The 13,676-nt window shown below is 43.5% G+C and overlaps 1 protein-coding gene and 1 non-coding gene across 2 annotated transcripts in view; both read right to left on the bottom strand.

The window, feature by feature from the left end:
* slc12a5a (solute carrier family 12 member 5a) overlaps nt 1–13,676 on the bottom strand; it is a 94,470-nt gene that overhangs the window by 10,624 nt on the left and 70,170 nt on the right. The window contains exons 5-12 of the mRNA XM_018756104.2: nt 6,974–7,028; nt 5,648–5,778; nt 4,884–5,131; nt 4,366–4,577; nt 3,884–4,051; nt 1,266–1,364; nt 687–744; nt 174–348 (exon numbers count right to left, since the gene is read on the bottom strand). Coding sequence (XP_018611620.1) covers nt 174–348; nt 687–744; nt 1,266–1,364; nt 3,884–4,051; nt 4,366–4,577; nt 4,884–5,131; nt 5,648–5,778; nt 6,974–7,028 — 1,146 coding nt within the window. The remainder of the gene's footprint in view (nt 1–173; nt 349–686; nt 745–1,265; nt 1,365–3,883; nt 4,052–4,365; nt 4,578–4,883; nt 5,132–5,647; nt 5,779–6,973; nt 7,029–13,676) is intronic.
* LOC114909448 (U5 spliceosomal RNA) lies at nt 12,616–12,729 on the bottom strand. The gene has a single exon (XR_003797321.1). It is a non-coding gene; the product is annotated as a U5 spliceosomal RNA (small nuclear RNA).

Raw genomic sequence — 13,676 nt, 5'->3', positions numbered from 1 at the left:
GTGTATGTGTCTGCATGTGTGGGTTTGTGATCGATGATGTGAACACAGAGGTGATCAGTCGGTGCTAACGGCATCCTAGCAGGTTTCCGTGGCAACATCTAAAACCCTCCTGGACGGAAGTCATGGCAGCCCCAGTGGGGAAGGGCCCCATCTGAACTCGTCTGTTCACTGACCCTGAGGAAAGGCACGATGCCGTCACGAGCGATGGCCTGCAGGAGGCGCGGCGCTCCAGTCAAGCTCTGAAGCCCCGCCCCACAGGTGGAGAAGAAAGAGCCAATCACAATCACCCATGGTGAAGGCCAGGCTAGAGTGCCGATCACTAGATTGCCGTTGACGGCTTCTCCAAACCTGGGGAAAAGAGCGTGGGTATGAGTCCCGTAGAGGAAGATCTCCCTTTTCTTCATCTTGTCCCAGCTCAGCAATGCAACATTTCCGGCACTTTCATTGTGGAGAGGATTGTCACACAGATATCTGATAGTGCAGCGGGCACAGTTCTCTCAATTACCACTCAAAGCATCCTCACAGAATAAGTACAATAATCCCGATTATGAAAAAGGTGGAAATTCTGTTGAATATGGCCTCATGAATAGCTGAACATTCAACCCTCTCGAAGGGCTTTGGAAAAATATGCAAAACCCCCCGTAGAGAGAACAGCTGGAAGACAGCATCAATTACGCTTGACTTACTTGTCTCTGAGCACCACTCCCTCAATGCAGGCACCAAACAGCACCACACTTGACATATCTTAAAAGCACTGTCAAGGCTAACAGGCAGGAAGCAACTGGCACCTGAAAGATGCATTCTGGGTACTAGCTTAACTTCATCCTGGCATGATGTTTGTACAGTTGGTTTTGCCACTTACTGGTTTGACTTACCATGCTTGGACTCAAATAGCTCAGGTTTTGGTTCCACCTCCTGCTGTAGCGCCCTTGCTCAAGATACTTACCCTGAATTGACACAGTAAATATTGTATCGGCGTAATTTACCAGCTGTACAAACAGGTAAATCGTTGCAAGTTGGAAAGAAGTATCAGTTCAGTAAACATGAACGTGGAGAGTGTAGCTAGCTTCCTCCCTTAGTGATGGTACTGTACCATGCTGGAATTAGCACACCTCCCTGGTTTCATGGACCCCTCTGATACTTGCATAGAATTTAGTTTGTCCTGTTCCGTAAAGTTCTGAGCAGAAGGTGGATCTTGACCGAAGACAGAGTAGACAGTGGCTCCACCTTCACCAGTGGTGGAGCATAGAAAGGAGAAAGGATACAGACTAATGAGGTGGTGGTGATGGCCATGATGGTGCCAATGGGGATGGACTTCTGTGCATCCCGCAGGTCTCCTGAGCGGTTGGAGCCAGCCATGATTCCTGTAACACACACACACACACACACACACACACACACACACACACACACACGAAATCAGTTCTTAGGCGCTTTGTCCAAATAACTTCTCATGCTTGCTAAATGCTGGTAGTGGGAGTATCTATATTCACAGGTGTTCTTATATGTGTATATATTACAACTCCATATAATCAATATTTATAATTGTAATTATAATTAGAACCTGAAAAAGAAAAGTTATTTGACTGGCAAAATACACACACACATTGACAAACTGCTTGTCCCGAGTGGAGTCGTGGCGAACCGGAGCCTAACCCAGCAACACAGGGTGCAAGGCTGGAGGGGGAGGGGACACACCCAGGACGGGACACCAGTCCGTCGCAAGACACCCCAAGTGGGACTCGAACCCCGGACCAACCAGAGGGCAGGACCTGGCGAAACCCGTTGCGCCACCATGCCCCCCACTGGCAAAATAAATTTTTGAAATACTGGAATGCTGAGGGTGCAACATGATTGGTCAGAAAAGGAACTCTGCTCTTCAGAAACTTGCAGAAACTGCAACAGAAAGCTATTTTCAGCACTGTAGCATGTATTGGGTTTTAGCGTGGAGGGTAAATTCCTTTTATAATTTTGTTAAATTGAACACGGTAGGATGAGTGCCGTTTGCCTTTCGAAACGAAAAGAGCAGTTCCGCTAATTGAATGTTACTGGAGCTGTTTGCGCAATGCAGCCATTTTCGAAGATGTTCACAGAGCTCTTCTGATTGTTCTGGGCATTGTCAACGTACTTGGCATTACTCAGAAACAGTAAAATGTTTGATTACAAAGCTTAAAATAAATACAGTACAATCCGCTCGAGTTCATCAAGTTTCTCTTGTCACAGCGTTGTTTATTTTCCTTTATCATGGTTTTGCTATGTTCAAAATTTAGGTATTATAACTGAATACTCAGTGCTGGGCAGATGTTGTACTGTACTGAACTTCCACAAGCAGTTATTTGCCAACTGCAACAGAGATTTGTTCAAAAATAGTAAATGCAACACAATGTGTCTCTTATTTCCAATTTCCTTACTGGGAGATTTATTAGAAAATTATCTTTGGCATATTCATGTTAGATGCTTTTTCATCTGCACTGTGACTGGGCCCTCAACTTACAAACACAACTGAGAATGGAGCTCTGTTTATAACTTGTTTGTTTGTAACTCCAGAATCATATCTGCTTGATAATACAGATAATGCACAATTTATATGAAGGTTAGGATCTGTAAAAATCTGAAATGTAGCTGTAATAAATCAGTCAACAGTCGCTCCAGAAACATGTGTAATGTTCCTAATCTCGATACCGATCGATAACACTTAAGAATTTTAGATACGAGCTGTAAACACTGCAGAAGTGAATTGAACTAAATCAGTAACACACTTGTACTCTGTTTCCACCTATCACCTGTGCAGGTAAACACAGGCCATATTTGCTCTGCTACAGGCACAAAATTTGACAAAACAGACTACTGAAGAAAATTCAGTTAAATAAACTAAAACGTATTTGGAAAAATTCATAGCTTGGCTGCAATATCAGGCCCATGTGTAATAGCATTTTTACGTTTGCTTCGAACAACATTGTGAAGAAAGGAGAAATAGAACCGCAAGGCTTGACTTTAGAGCTGGAATATTCTGCATCTTTGAAAAGGTCTCAGAAGTTCGCTAGTTCCGTTTTGCTCTGCTGTTGCCGAATTCAGAGCGAATGTTTGGAAAAAGCCTGGTATCAGAGTGAAAGCTGAACTGGACCTTGTATGCTTAAGTAATGCTCATCGTTGGGGCTGCTCAAAAGTGCGTAGACATATTTGTAAATGTATTTGTCACACATACACAAGCGTTTCTGCATTAAATCAAGTACAGTTCTATTTATGTCTTTTTGCTCATTGAATCTTTGCTCTAGCCACCCTTCCATAGAAAGGCACTAAAACAGTTTTTTCTCCCTCAAACAGTGTCCATTATTAATCTCTCACATGCACATTATAATCCATACCGCTTATGAATGGATATTAACATTCTGTTCGGTGGTCCAGTTCCTAAAATAACAGAATACAGCAAAGACTTTGCACTGGTTATATAGCACTATATCTACTGAATTAATATATTTATTCAAGTGTCACCCATTTCTATTGTCATCATACAATTTAAATATGCTCATACACATCCATGTACATAATTTCACTTCTTCTACATTGTTTATTGTATTTTCTTCAGGATTTGTTACTTTCTCATCTATTACTTCCAGTTTTGATTTTATTACTTTGATGTTGTGCTATGTTTTTAATGTCTGCTGGTCTTTTCTATTAGATGTAACTGAATGAGCACCACCATGTCAGTCTGTATGTGCAACTGTATTTGGCCAGAGAAGTTTTTGCTGATCTATCTTATCTGAAAAAAAAGAAAAAGAAAAAGAAACAAAAAAAGATCATATGCAGTGACGTTCTACTGTATCTGCAACACTTCAGGTTTTGGCAGGTGCCTTTAGGGAATGTGATGGGAAGGTGAACTCACCTGTGACTGATGGGAAGTAGATGCCCACCAGCAGGGTGAAGTAGCTGGTGATGTCTGCCAGAACATATCGATTGAGACTTGACAGGGGGGCATCAGGGTCCATCACAGAGGGAATGCCACGCTTCTCGATCGCCACGCCCTTTTGGTAGTAGTTCCCAAACAGGTTCTCTGAGGGAGAACAAGAAGAGCATAGCAGGGTGAAGATTAAAAAAGGCACAGAAATGTGGAACAGCAAGCAGAGATCTCAGTGAATGAGAATGGAGGTAAAATGTAAAATGGCATTGCAGCAGAAAGCTACATGTCTGGTTACATCACAAGCAAAAAATTCCAATAAATGATTATAAATCTAAATTATAATAAATGATTGCATCTGCCAATGAGCCAAAGCGCAAAGAAACATAAAGGTACATCTGAACCGGAGATGCTGGATGTGAGGTAATGGGGATATGGGTTTGTGGTGGGGTAGGGTGGGGTGTCCTCACCTGCCAGAATGCCACTGGTGATGCCTGGGATACCCTGAACCTCCGACACATTGTTGTTGGCAAAGTACTCATCACAGGTGGCGTTGAGGAACTCGGAGTCACAGAACAGCTTCCACAGCTTGGTGGTAACAGTGCCATTTTCCTGCTCGATCATCTTGGCGCACACGTCAAAGCCCTTCCACACCAGGGTGCGATTCCCTAGGATACAGATTCTGTAGGAGGAACAATCGCGGGAAGCCACTTTGTCAGGGATCAGTTCCATAGCATTGCGCCTTTCAGTTTTTTGGCAAAAGCTTTTTAATACTCTGATAGTTTACTAAAAATGTGTAGATTAAGGACTTTAGTTGTACAATATTCTATCAGTCTTGAGAACACAACCAAGAGCCTATTGGTCTTGGCCTGTCAACGATTTTAATCTGTTCACTGACCAGATGTAATGAAATGTGTCCATCGTGCTTTCAGCCCACCCGGACACAACTTCACTACCCACTCCAACAATGTAGAGGAATATCACTCACGGAAAGTCTGGCGGCTCGAAGGCAGTCTTGATAACGCCGGCATAGACGGCCAGGATGGAGAGGATCACACAGGCGAGGAAGACGAGAGCCAGCTTGTTGACGTACTTGACGCCAACAAAGACCACGATGGCCATGAAAGTGAGCACGCAGGTCCCATACACACGCATGTTGTTGAGCAGGGCTGCCTCCGCCTCTGGCCCCTCCAAGCCTTCCAGCCGGAAGATGGCTGCATGGGGGGCAATGTAGATCTGCCCGAGACATAATGGCAGTTTGTAAAAGTGTTCCAGTGCATCCATATATTTCTAAAAATACTTTGTATTTGTCACATTTTACCAAAGAAGCCTAAGCAAGACATCCCCTGTGATGACAGGGCACATTAACTAGGGTACATTCTTTACAATATTTTATGTAGTTAACTGTATTTTATATAATTGGTTACATAAGAAAATCAATTGATTCAATGAAGGTAAGAGTAAAACCTGCTATGTAGACCCAACCTGTCAAGATGATTCAAGGCACCCTGGTCTGCACCAAGAGTAAACCATAACAGTTCATGTTGTGAGAGTGTCCTGTAGATTAACTTGGTCTGTCTAGGCCATTTAATGTTTGGGGACTATGGTCACTTGCATAGATTAGGGATAATGATGGACCCAGTGAGATGAGTTGTTCATGGTTTAGGAGACACAAAAATTCCAATCACATCTCTACAACTTGAGGAGCACAGCTGGAACACAAGTGCTGGTATTGGCAACCAGGTGCCTCACCAGGAGGATCTCGATGCAGCCCAAGATGTACATGGCTCCGGCAAATGTGGTCCCCAGGTAGAAGCAGATGCCGACAGCGCCGCCAAACTCAGGACCAAGGGAACGTGAAATCATGTAGTAGGAACCACCAGCTGTCGACCAACAAGGCCACAAAAAGGTTTAGCACTCCAGTCCACTGCTGTGACAAAAGTTCCTTCAGTGGCCTGTCAAAAGTATCAAGGAAGCATTCTCCTATAAAACTTGACACTTGAAGTAATTTTTACATCTAGGTTATTTGTGTCTCTTGGTGCATTGTATGTTTGCTCTGATTTACTATGAGATTCTCAGCTTTCCTGCTGAACAAAACATCGTAAAAAGTGAAACCTTAACACATCCGGCCACTCTGAAGATTATTTCCCTGGATCCAGACCTTTTTACTCATTACAAAGCCTTATAGAGGTAATTGGAAGCTCCGAGTACGACATCTCACCTTTCAGCCATTCAATCAGTCTGACTTAAAGGTGTACTTAAAAGCTGTCACTAACTCCATCTCTGGTTTACTTTCCCTCCTTGCAGAACACAATACAATCTGTTGATCAGCTAATCTAAGTACTAATTAGATTAACTGCCACACAAATGTGCTCATTAGCAACCAGAGTTTTTAATTGCACTCCACAATTGACTTAGCTCTAGAGGATTATTCCATTAACAGTAAACTATGAACCTCCACAAATTCAATTCTTTATACAAATAGTGAGGATGTGTGGAGGGTCTTGGTGGCAGTTCCAACAGTCTTCTCCCAGGACAAGATCCTGAAACCTGGAGAAGTCATCTCAGCGCAAACCTCCTATGCTACTGAAATAGTGACAGTAGATTGACCAGGTGGGTTACGTGAGGAGTTTAGTGACCTTGTGCTGTCATGTTCTAAGACCATGAGCTCAACAACAGATATATGATTAGCATCTGAGTGTGGTTTGGAATGACTCCCATCACTGGTGCGAATTTCTCTAATGTATGGAAGCTCACAGCTCCCTTTCATCCGTGGAGCCCACCTTTCTGCTGTTTTCACACATTGCGTTGTGCAGCAAACTCTTTTGTGCAAAGTGAGTATAATAACAAGGGCACAAGACAACAATGATTCTCAAAAAAAAAAAAAAAGTCATTCTTAAGCTGACTTTTGAATATACAAGGTCAGAGATATGAGCACCAGTCTCTGGGAAAATGGGGAGGATTCCATCTGTTTCTGGACTTAAGTTCACAAGACGTCCACCAGAGATCTCAGAGATGAAATGTTACTCATGCACTCGCACACATTTAAACACACAAAAGATTAAGAAAAAAACTCACCAGGCACCACTCCGTTGGTGGCGATGGCACTCATAGAGATAGCTGTTAACATGGTCTGATAGTGTAGTGGGCAAAAGGGAAACAAAGAAAGAAGAGTTAAAAATTGCCATTACTGACCATCTCATCCCTGTCTGACTGAACTGAGCATTATCATGAAATAAAGACAAACACTCCCAGAGCCCGCAACATTCAGCTGCAGCCTCCCACAACCAAGTGTGTATAGGATCACTGCTTTGAGTATGCAGCTGAACAGCAAAAGCAGGCAAGGTTTTGTCAAGTCTGTGGCCTGATTTATTTCCCCTCCACATGCTTTAATTGTGTACTTAATTGTGGAAGTGTTCTGGTGTTCTATCTCTGTCCTGTTTCAGAGTTCATTCAACTTGCTTTATCCCTGGACCTGTGCTAAAGTACCACCATCCACGCCTTGAGAAGGCCGCACCAAATGGGGACCATCCAATGCCTCAAGGATTTTATGGCCGAAGCAGCTTCACAGAAACCCTCGAGGACAGTGAACGGGTAAAACCAACGCAGTCAAAGTGATACAAGTTTATAAACAAGTGTTGGAACTTTCCAGGCAATGGGCAAAACTTTGCTTGGGGACCAAGTGTGTCCTTTGGGTGATGAGTGCAGAGGCGTCGCCTTGATGACAAGTAAAGACGCGAATGCTGATGGAACAGGATTGAGAAAAAGGAGAGCATGAAAAAGGAAACCAGAAGACGGAAGGGGGTGTGATTCGGAAGAGCAAAATCACAGTCGACTAGCTCCTTTGATCTGAATTCCTTCCTGGTCCTCTGGTTATGTTCAAATCCCTTTTTCCAAAGGGGACTAATCTAGTTAGCGTTGGTGTCCAGACATAGCTCCTCCTGTGAACCCCTCGTGGTTCTGCCTCTGAATTACCCACTAATCAGGTAGTAATGAAGTGAGTCCAACCCTCAGAAGAGGAATGATAAGATGGTAATTGTTTTATTGTCTCTTATCTGATTGGGTCTGAGATTGAAGAAGAAGGCAATGAAATGCGGGTCTGCAAGTGACAGGCAAACCCTGTGTTTCGGCAGAGATTTAAGATGAGTCCTTATGGACAGTTATTTATCAGTGCACCTAGAGGATTTTTTAAATTTGATATGGTGGTCATGACAATTACATATTTACACTGAGTGTATCTATCACTTTGAACAGCAAAATGTTTTCATTTTAATGTATTAAGAATAAAAAGAATACACTAAACTGCCATATACATCACATATATCACATATATAACATAAATGCATCATATAACCTGAATTTATACTATAGAGAAGGATTTAGACATTTTATGCATTACTTCTGTTAAAAAAAAACAAACAGTAAACCTGTTTATTTCATCAAAAATAATACAGAGTATTTTTAAGCCTTCTTGGTGCTTCTGCTGAATGCAAAGACAGTACTTATTTGTTTTATTTCTTCTGCCTTTATTTGTTCACCCTCCCACACATGAATACCAAAAGTGGAATCTGAACAACACTGACATGTTCATCACTTGGTTCTAAGATATTAAGCAAACATTATAAGACTGTAATATAATGAGGCGGTTATTTTGTATGAAGCACAGAGGCATTTTCAGGTGAGAGATATTGTGGTGTTCTGCTGCAGAAAACTGTCTGAGGATCCTCTGAGCAAAACTAAATGTCAGAACAAGATAGTTCTAGGAGCAAATGGACAAAACCTCCAAATGCTGTGGGCCCAGAAAGACATTTATTATTCCCGTTTTTGTTTCTTATGGTTGTTTGGTGTTTTTGTTTGTTTCTCTTTTTTTTTAAAGGTATGTACAGACCAAATGAAATATTCCTACATATACATTCCATTAATTACAGCTGACATATACATTACAGCTGACAGCTAATATCTTAGGGTGGAAAACACTACAGTAAAGAAATTCAGACAAATTAAATGGCTTATTAATTATCAGACCTTGTATCATTTTAAATCTCTTTTGTTTAAGTAAGTGTTCATGTGGCGTGGGGGGTGCGGTGGTGCAGTGGGTTGGACCGCAGTCCTGCTCTCCAGTGGGTCTGGGGTTCGAGTCCCGCTTGGGGTGCCTTGCGATGGACTGGCATCCCGTCCTGGGTGTGTCCCCTCCCCCTCCGGCCTTACGCCCTGCATTACCGGGTTGGCTCTGGTTCCCTGTGACCCTGTATGGGACGAGCGGTTCTGAAAATGTGTGTGTGTGTGTGTGTGTGTGTGTTCATGTGGCACAATGTATAATACATTTGGAAGCAGAATTGGGTCAGAAAGTTTCTAAATTCCATTGACTCCTGAATTTCATGAACTAAATTTCTTCTTGCCTATGTGAAATAGATGTGTGTGAGTGTGTATCTGTGAGTGTGTGAGTAAGACTGAATGTTAGAAATTGCCCTAAAAAGGTTAAATAACTGGCACCTTCGTGCATGTGCGCTGCAAAAACAGCAGACTGTGCAATGGGCTGACTCGGGGTGGATGCATGTGGGAGTTGGAGGGCTGGGAACTGGTTGGTGGGGTTGCTTTGGAAAATGGGAGGGGAAAGGGCAGCTGTCTGCTCGGTGCCGTGGTCTCAACTGTTGGGAACTCCAGCATGACAAACAGAGGGCTGTCCCAAGCACACACACACCTGAGACTGGCAATACAGCTGCTCGCCTGTTTTCCGTGTTCTCCTCAACCTTGGGAATGCTGTATGACATTTCACACCTTCTTCCCACAAGCCACTCTTCATTCTCTGTGGCTTTATGAGCCACTATGTATGTAACTCCAAATCTGTCTTCTTCTGGTCTCATTCATTCATTCATTCATTCATTCATCGGTAACTACTTTTCCAGCACAGGACTGCGGTGGTCCAAAGTCGATCTCTGGAACACAGGGCATGGGGAAGGGTACACCCTGGACAGAATCTTTGCACACCACAGAAAATGTTTTAATTAGGTTTTTTGTTTTTCAGAAAACCCCGAAACATGAAAGTGTTATGAAAATGACGGCAAAAAAGGATTTTCCCCCACACTGTGTACCCTGTCATGATGTAGGAAATCTGCTCCTCTGGGATTTCTGTTCTGCAGCTGAACATATTTTCGAGTGGAGCGAGTTGGCTCTTTCCTGCCCAGAATCTGTGTCAGAGTTGAGTTTTCATTGATTTCTTTTTTCTTCTTTTTCTGTCACATCCATAATTCATTGCCCTAATCCATAACTCGACATTACACACTTTTTGGAGAGTCTTTCAAATGACACCGACACAATTCTGGCAAGGCGATCTCCATTTGGGCTCTGCGTCAAATATTTAACAATGGGACTGCACTGTCCCTGCTGAGACATCAGCGAGCTTAAAGAGCTTCTAGAAAATACTGGAACAGGTCTAAGGGCAAAATCAAAGTGCATGGGGCTGGCAAATACCATAGCATTTAAAGCTGCTTCCTTGCACTCAAATCCCACCTCATGCTTTAGGCCCTTTCATCAAGATAATTACCCCAAACTGACACAGTAAAAATGACCCAGGTGTATAAATGGGTAAATCAGTGTAAGCAGCTTAATGCTGTAAGTCACTTCTGAGAAAAGAAAAGTAGTAAATGTGTAGAAATAGTGCAAAAGTAATACGTATATACCAAAGTCATTGGTCCTGGTACCTAACACTGGGAAAAAAAATGAAAATGGACCCTTGGTCAATTACCAGTCATTTACAGCTATCTGAGTTTCTCCTGCTTTATTGTGGGAGATTCGAACATCAATAGACCCTACATTTTTAATGAAATGACTTGTTTTTCCACAACCTAATCAAACAAGGCCACAATGATAAATATTTAACGCAGTAAGCTGGTCTGTTTGAAGTGCATTATGTTGTGCGGATCGGAGGCAGCGGTTGGGAAGCATATCATGTTGAGACATTAAGCCCGCGGTGCTCAGTGCTCCGAGAAGTCATTCCGGTGTGCGACCCCAAGCTCAGGCGGGAGAGCCGATAAAAACCTCAAGCCATGGGGCTGATTAACAGCTGAAGGCTCAAGGAAGAAGAAAGGAGGAATTATATAACCGAACAAGAGACCGAGCGCGATCTCTCCTGAGAGACAGGCATGTTGTTCTCCATCTCCGCAGCCGGAAGCTTCAGGAAAACACCTCGCTGGGCACGAGGCTCAAAAATAGTTTGAAACACAGTGGGGGCTCTGTGAACAGCTGCCTGTGTTTCAATTTCTCCTTCAAAAACAGTCTTTAATAAGGTGAAACCAAATGGCATCTGTGGTTCTCCAATTTGGGACGCTCTGGCCCAACTCTCCAATATGCCTGTTGCCACCTGATTATGCGTGGTGCCGCTAGAGACCATAAAATCATCCCCTTCAAAGTGGGGGTGGGGTTAGAACAGCCAAGGAGACTGTGATGCATACTCCTGCTTGGAACAGGTTTGCTGAGTAATCCACTTCCAAGATGGTCAGTTCCCATTTTGACCAAGGGTGCTTCAGGCTGCCAACAACACGCTCTGCCCAGTACCCATGATGCAGTGTGCCCAGTCTGAAATGCTCAGAATTGCTGTGCGACCAGGGCCGTGGGGTGAAAGGTGGTAACAATTATAGGGGCCCCACTAAATCCAGTATATAGGCCCCTACTCTATGAATAATTCTAGGATATATATTGCAGGTTCAGCTTGTATGCCTGAGAGTTTAATGAAAACTACAAAAACATGCAATTTTGTGAAAGAAGTTTTCCAAATATCTCCTCTCCCCTCCCTACAAATGGTTTAGTACGTTGATTATTAATTATTTCAGCTCAGCCAGTGACAAACAGCGGAGGGACCCAATGAAATTTTAAGTCCCACCCCAGCTAGAGAAGATCGCCAATCAGAGTTGAGGCTGCTCTGAGAACAGTTGAAGTTAGAAGCGAAGTTACAGTGGAAGAACAGGAGACTGAGTGATTGAAAATGTCAGCTCAAAAAAAGGATAAATCTGGGTACCAGAAATGTAATCAAAAGAAGGAGAGGGAGGCCAGGAGAACTGCTGGATCCCAGTCTATCAAGACCTTCTTTAGCAAGACAGGTTAGTGCACTGTAGGGATGTCACTGTGATGGGATGCCGTGAACAGATCATTTCGCCACCCGATTTTATACTTTGGCGGGAATAGGACACTTAATAAGAGCTGCTGCCTGTGCCCCCTCGCCTCCAATGGTACTGTCACATCACTTTCTCATTACTGTACTGGCACGCGCTGACCAAACGATACACAGTTAAAGTCCCCGTCTTTTTGCGCTATTATGTAAATAGAGTTGGTTTGTATAACACGTGAAAAAAAAATGGATATGCGTGTCGCAAGGATTACAGACCTGCCGGCTGCTGATGTGATACATTCTAAGAGAACAACACTGTCAAGAAAACGCAAATACAATTCACTTCTCTTGGATGGATACATTTATTAGCTTTAAGTATAGTATAATATAACATAATATAATATACACACACTTTCAGAACCGCTTGTCCCATACAAGGTCACAGGGAACCGGAGCCTACCCGGCAACACAGGGCGTAAGGCCGGAGGGGGAGGGGACACACCCAGGACGGGACGCCAGTCCGTCGCAAGGCACCCCAAGCAGGACTCGAACCCCAGACCCACCGGAGAGCAGGACTGTGGTCCAACCCACTGCGCCACCGCACCCCCCATTTTCAAGCCCTGCGTAAGCAAGGCATCAAAAAATTGGTAAAACTCATGGTTGTTCCTCTCCACGGAAATCTTTAGTAAAAGGCGAAAGATTTATACGAGCTGAAGAGAAACATGAGTGAACTATAATATAATATAACTTAATATAATATAAAGGGCATCCCGTCCTGGGTGCATCCCCCTCATGCCCTGTGCCGCCAGGGCAGGCTTCGGCTCGCTGCAACCCCGCTCATGACCAGCATTTTCAGTCAATGTGTGTGAATAAAATATAATGTTCAGAGTCGATATGTTCATTACTAATGAAAATTTGTTTTAGTGAAGATTTTTGCTATTTATTTGTTTTTGTATTTAATTTATATTTGTGTGTTTTGCTTTTGCTGATGTTCGATAAAAATCTTTATTTGCATTTATTTAAGCTGTCTGTTTTGTTATTTTGTAGGAAATCCCTATAGCACTGTAGATGTGGGCCTCCAGGCCCATATCTTATACCTTAAATGATATGGTTGGAGGGTGGTGGGGGCCCACATCAATATTTTTTCAGGGGTCCCAGAACTCCCTAGCGCTGGCCCTGTGTGCGAGTAGAGCCTGTTGTTTTTGTTGGATCGAACTGAACCACCCGAGAAGAGAGAATGGTCCGAAGACACTATCTTCAGCTGTAAGGCTGTGATTTTTGCTGTCGTTCAGGTCTTCTGCAGGGTTGGAAAGCAAAACGGCTCGCTGCTCCTCGCCTGATAACAGCTGATTGATTCCCCTCTAGCCGATAAACACGACATGCTGGGTTAGAAACTGAGTAAAGAGCTCGCCACACTCAGCTTTCACCAAGACATCAGGAACTTCACCGTCTTCTGTGCCACCAGGAGCAGGAGCACCCGGCAGGCATCACGTCTGAAGTTCCTCCTCATTCCTTTCCACCGGAGCACTCCTCAGCAGTGATCCTGCCAGATTTATTTCGGGTTTTATTTTCCCTGAGACATTTTTTATTCTAATTTTATCTGGTTTATATGTTCGTATCTTTCTAGCCGAGGTGACGTTATGTAAGGGACTGTCCCTGGGGTCCGGGCCGGCTGGA

Source organism: Scleropages formosus, chromosome 24 (assembly GCF_900964775.1).
Source record: "Scleropages formosus chromosome 24, fSclFor1.1, whole genome shotgun sequence".
Taxonomy (NCBI): Eukaryota; Metazoa; Chordata; class Actinopteri; order Osteoglossiformes; family Osteoglossidae; genus Scleropages; species Scleropages formosus.
This window is presented reverse-complemented; position numbering and strand designations above follow the sequence as displayed.